Raw genomic sequence first — 5000 nt, forward strand, 5'->3', positions numbered from 1 at the left:
ACAGGTCCCCGACGTGCTCTTCGCTGGCCGTGGCAGAACACTGACATTCCTGTCTTGCAGGAAATCACATACAGAACGAGCAGTATGGCTGGTGGCATTGTCATGCTGGAGGGTTGATGAGCCTGCAGGAAGGGTACCACATGAGGGAGGAGGATGTCTTCCCTGTAATACACAGCATTGAGATTGCCTGCAATGACAACAAGCTCAGTCCGATGATGCTGTGACACACCGCCCCAGACCATGACGGACCCTCCACCTCCAAATCGATCCCGCTCCAGAGTACAGGCCGCGGTGTAACGCTCATTCCTTCGACATTAAACGTGAATCTGACCATCACCCCTGGTGAGACAAAAACCCGACTCGTCAATGACGAGCACTTCTTTCCAGTCCTGTCTGGTCCAGCGACGGTGGGTTTCTGCCCATAGGTGACGTTGTTACTGATGGAGGGATTGTGCGTTCCTGGTGTAACTCGGGCAGTTGTTGTTGCCATCCTGTACCTGTCCCGCAGGTGTGATGTTCGGATGTACCGATCCTGTGCAGGTGTTGTTACATGTGTTCTGCCACTATGAGGACGATCAGCTGTCCGTCCTGTCTCCCTGTAGCGCTGTCTTAGGCGTCTCACAGTATGGACATTGCAATTTATTGCCCTGGCCACATCTGCAGTCCTCATGCCTCCTTACAGCATGCCTAAGACACGTTCACGCAGATGAGCAGGGACCCTGGGTATCTTTCTTTGTGTGTTTTTCAGAGTCAGTAGAAAGGCCTCTTTAGTGTTCTAAGTTTTCATAACTGTGACCTTAATTGCCTACCTTCTGTAAGCTGTTAGTGTCTTAACGACCGTTCCACAGGTGCATGTTCATTGCTTGTTTATGGTTCAGTGAACAAGCCTGGGAAACAGTGTTTAACCCTTTACAATGAAGATCTGTGAAGTTACTTGGATTTTTACGAATTATCTTTGAAAGACAGTGTCCTGAAAAAGGGACATTTATTTTTTTGCTGTGTGTGTGTGTGTGTGTGTGTGTGTGTGTGTGTGTATAAATATATAGAAACACACACACACACTTCAAAAGTTTGGGGTCACTTAGAAATGTCCTTGTTTTTGAAAGAAAAGCAAATTTTTTTTGTCCATTGCAAAATTGCATCAAATTGATCAGAAATACAGTGTAGACATTGTTAATGTTGTAAATGACTATTGTAGCTGGAAAAGCTCAGTTGTGCACCGGGGCCTCCCACTCCTGATAATGGGCCTCTGTACACCTATGTAGATATTCCATTAAAAATCAGTCGTTTCCAGCTACAATAGTCATTTACAACATGAACAATGTCTACACTGTATTTCTGATCCATTTGATGTTATTACAAATACAAAGAAATGTGATTATTTATGATGCAAGTGTTATGATTCAATACACGTTTCTGCCGTCCTTTAGATCCCAACTTTGTGCGCACTTTTCTGACCACCTACCGGTCCTTCTGCAAGCCCCACGAGCTCCTCGGCCTCCTGATAGACAGGTAGGTCGGACCTGCTTACCAGTGTGTTGTGTTTGTGCAGGGGCCAAGGCATTTTTTAAAAGTTTTATTGTCACGCGCACAGGTACAGTGAAATGCCTTTCTTCCCAGCTCTTTCCCAACTATTCAGTAATCAATATCAGAAGTATGGACCCCCTGGTTTGAAGAGTAGAGCCCCGTGGACCACCGGTCTAAAGTAGAGCCCCGTGGACCCCCGGTCTAAAGTAGAGCCCCGTTGACCCCCGGTCTAAAGTAGAGCCCTGTGGACCCCGGTCTAAAGTAGAGCCCCGTGGACCCCGGTCTAAAGTAGAGCCCCGTGGACCCCGGTCTGAAGTAGAGCCCCGTGGACCCCGGTCTGAAGTAGAGCCCCGTGGACCCCGGTCTGAAGTAGAGCCCCGTTGACCCCGGTCTGAAGTAGAGCCCCGTGGACCCCGGTCTAAAGTAGAGCCCCGTGGACCCCGGTCTAAAGTAGAGCCCCGTTGACCCCGGTCTGAAGTAGAGCCCCGTTGACCCCGGTCTGAAGTAGAGCCCCGTGGACCCCCGGTCTAAAGTAGAGCCCCGTGGACCCCCGGTCTGAAGTAGAGCCCCGTGGACCCCTGGTCTAAAGTAGTGCCCTATATAGGGCCATTTGTCACTCAGCCTATGACTGTATCCTGGCTCCTAACCTGTTGATGGTAATATGCTGTGTTGTCTGGGCTCCCGAGTGGCACAGTGGTCTAAGGCACTGCATCTCAGTGCAAGAGGCGTCACAACAGACACCCTGGTTCGAATCCAGGCTGTATCACAGCCGGCCGTGATTTGGAGTCCCAATTGGCCCAGCATCGTCCGGGTTTGGCCGGTGTAGGCCATGATTGTAAATAAGAATTTGTTCTTAACTGACTTTCCAAGTTATAAATAAAGGTTAAATAAAATTTAAATTAAAAGTCTGCTAGTTCTGTTTTGTCCTTCAGATCTGATGTCCCCTGTATAAAGCTTTGGTTGTCTGTGTTCTCTGTTCTGTGGTTTCTATTGTTGACACACAGGATTGAGATCCCAGAGCCGGAGCCCACCGAGGCAGACAAGCAGGCGCTATGGAACGGAGATCAGCCAATGGCTGCAGAGCTACAGAGGTTCCGGAGGGAGTACGTCCAACCCGTCCAACTCCGGTATAATCACCACTGTCCAATCAAGTCTCCTTCCCACTGTCCAATCAGACTCCTTCCCACTGTCCAATCAGACTCCTTCCCACTGTCCCACTGTCCAATCAGACTCCTTCCCACTGTCCCACTGTCCAATCAGACTCCTTCCCACTGTCCAATCAGACTCCTTCCCACTGTCCCACTGTCCAATCAGACTCCTTCCCACTGTCCAATCAGACTCCTTCCCACTGTCCAATCAGACTCCTTCCCACTGTCCCACTGTCCAATCAGACTCCTTCCCACTGTCCAATCAGACTCCTTCCCACTGTCCAATCAGACTCCTTCCCACTGTCCCACTGTCCAATCAGACTCCTTCCCACTGTCCAATCAGACTCCTTCCCACTGTCCAATCAGACTCCTTCCCACTGTCCAATCAGACTCCGTCCCACTGTCCAATCAGAGTACATTCCACTGTCCAATCAGAGTACATTCCACTGTCCAATCAGAGTACATTCCACTGTCCAATCAGAGTACATTCCACTGTCCAATCAGAGTACATTCCACTGTCCAATCAGAGTACATTCCACTGTCCAATCAGAGTACATCCCACTGTCCAATCAGAGTCCATCGCACCATCCCGCTGTCCAATCAGAGTCCATCGCACCCTCCCGCTGTCCAATCAGGGGCGGTCCATCATCACCATTCCTGTGGCCCTAACCTTACGACTTTCTACTGTGGCATCTCTCAAAATACGATATTTTTTTTTAAATCACAGTGATAACTATTGATCTAAAAAGTGCTTTATAAATTAATTTGACTGATCATTCGTGTGTCTCTCTCTCAGGGTCCTGAATGTTTTCCGTCAGTGGGTGGAACATCATTTCTATGACTTTGAGAACGACCCTGAGCTACGAGGCAGACTGGAGGAGTACATCAGCAGCATTATTCAGCTACGAGGTACTACCTCAATACTACAGTACCACTGCAGTACTACTACAATACTACACTACTACCACAATACTACAGTACTACCTCAATACTACAGTACCACTACACTACTACCTCAATACTACAGTACTACTACACTACTACCTCAATACTACAGTACCACTTCAATACTACAGTACTACCTCAATACTACACTACTACCTCAATACTACAGTACCACTACACTACTACCTCAATACTACACTACTACCTCAATACTACACTACTACCTCAGTACTACAGTACTACCTCAGTACTACACTACTACCTCAATATTACACTACCACCTCAATACTACAGTACCATTACAATACCACTACAGTACTACCTCAATACTACAGTACTACCTCAGTACTACAGTACTACCTCAATACTACACTACTACCTCAATACTACAGTACCATTACAATACCACTACAGTACTACCTCAATACTACAGCACTACCTCAGTACTACAGTACTACCTCAATACTACAGTACTACCCCGATACTACAGTAGCATTACAATACCACTTCAGTACTACCTCAGTACTACTACAATACCACTACAGTACTACCTCAATACTACTACAGTACTACCTCAATTCTACTACAGTACTACTACAGGACCATTACAATACCACTACGGTACTACCTTAATACTACAGTACCACTACAGTACTACCTCAATACTACAGTACTACTACAGTACCGTTAAAATACTATTACAATACCACTACACTACTACCTCAATACTACAGTACCACTACACTACTACCTCAATACTACTACAGTACCATTACAATACCACTACAGTACTACCTCAATACTACTACAGTACCATTACAATACCACTACAGTACTACCTCAATACTACAGTACCATTACAGTACTACCTCAATACTACTACAATACCACTACAGTACTACCTCAATACTACTACAGTACCACTACAATACCACTACAGCACTACCTCAATACTACAATACCACTACAGTACTACCTCAATACTACAGTACCACTACATTACTACCTCAATACTATTACAATACCACTACAGTACTACCTCAATACTACTACAGTACCACCACAGTACTAACCCAATACTACTACAGTACCATTACAATACCACTACAGCACTACCTCAATTATACTATAGTACCATTACAATACCACTACAGCACTACCTCAATACTACTACAGTACTACCTCAATATTACAGTACTACCTCAATACTGCAGTACCACTACACTACTACCTCAATACTACTACAGTACTACCTCAATACTACTACAGTACTACCTCAATACTACTACAGTACCACCACAGTACTACTACAGTACCACCGCAGTACTAACCCAATACTACTACAGTACCATTACAATACCACTACAGCACTACCTCAAT

The 5000-nt window shown here is 46.0% G+C and overlaps 1 protein-coding gene across 1 annotated transcript in view; it reads left to right on the forward strand.

Moving 5' to 3' along the window:
- The window catches only part of sos2 (son of sevenless homolog 2 (Drosophila)), a 102564-nt gene that overhangs the window by 78098 nt on the left and 19466 nt on the right, over positions 1 to 5000 (forward strand). Inside the window, 3 exon segments of the mRNA XM_042330298.1 lie at positions 1431 to 1512; positions 2532 to 2654; positions 3472 to 3584. Coding sequence (XP_042186232.1) covers positions 1431 to 1512; positions 2532 to 2654; positions 3472 to 3584 — 318 coding nt within the window.

This window comes from Oncorhynchus tshawytscha, linkage group LG11 (assembly GCF_018296145.1).
Source record: "Oncorhynchus tshawytscha isolate Ot180627B linkage group LG11, Otsh_v2.0, whole genome shotgun sequence".
NCBI classification, from domain to species: domain Eukaryota; kingdom Metazoa; phylum Chordata; class Actinopteri; order Salmoniformes; family Salmonidae; genus Oncorhynchus; species Oncorhynchus tshawytscha.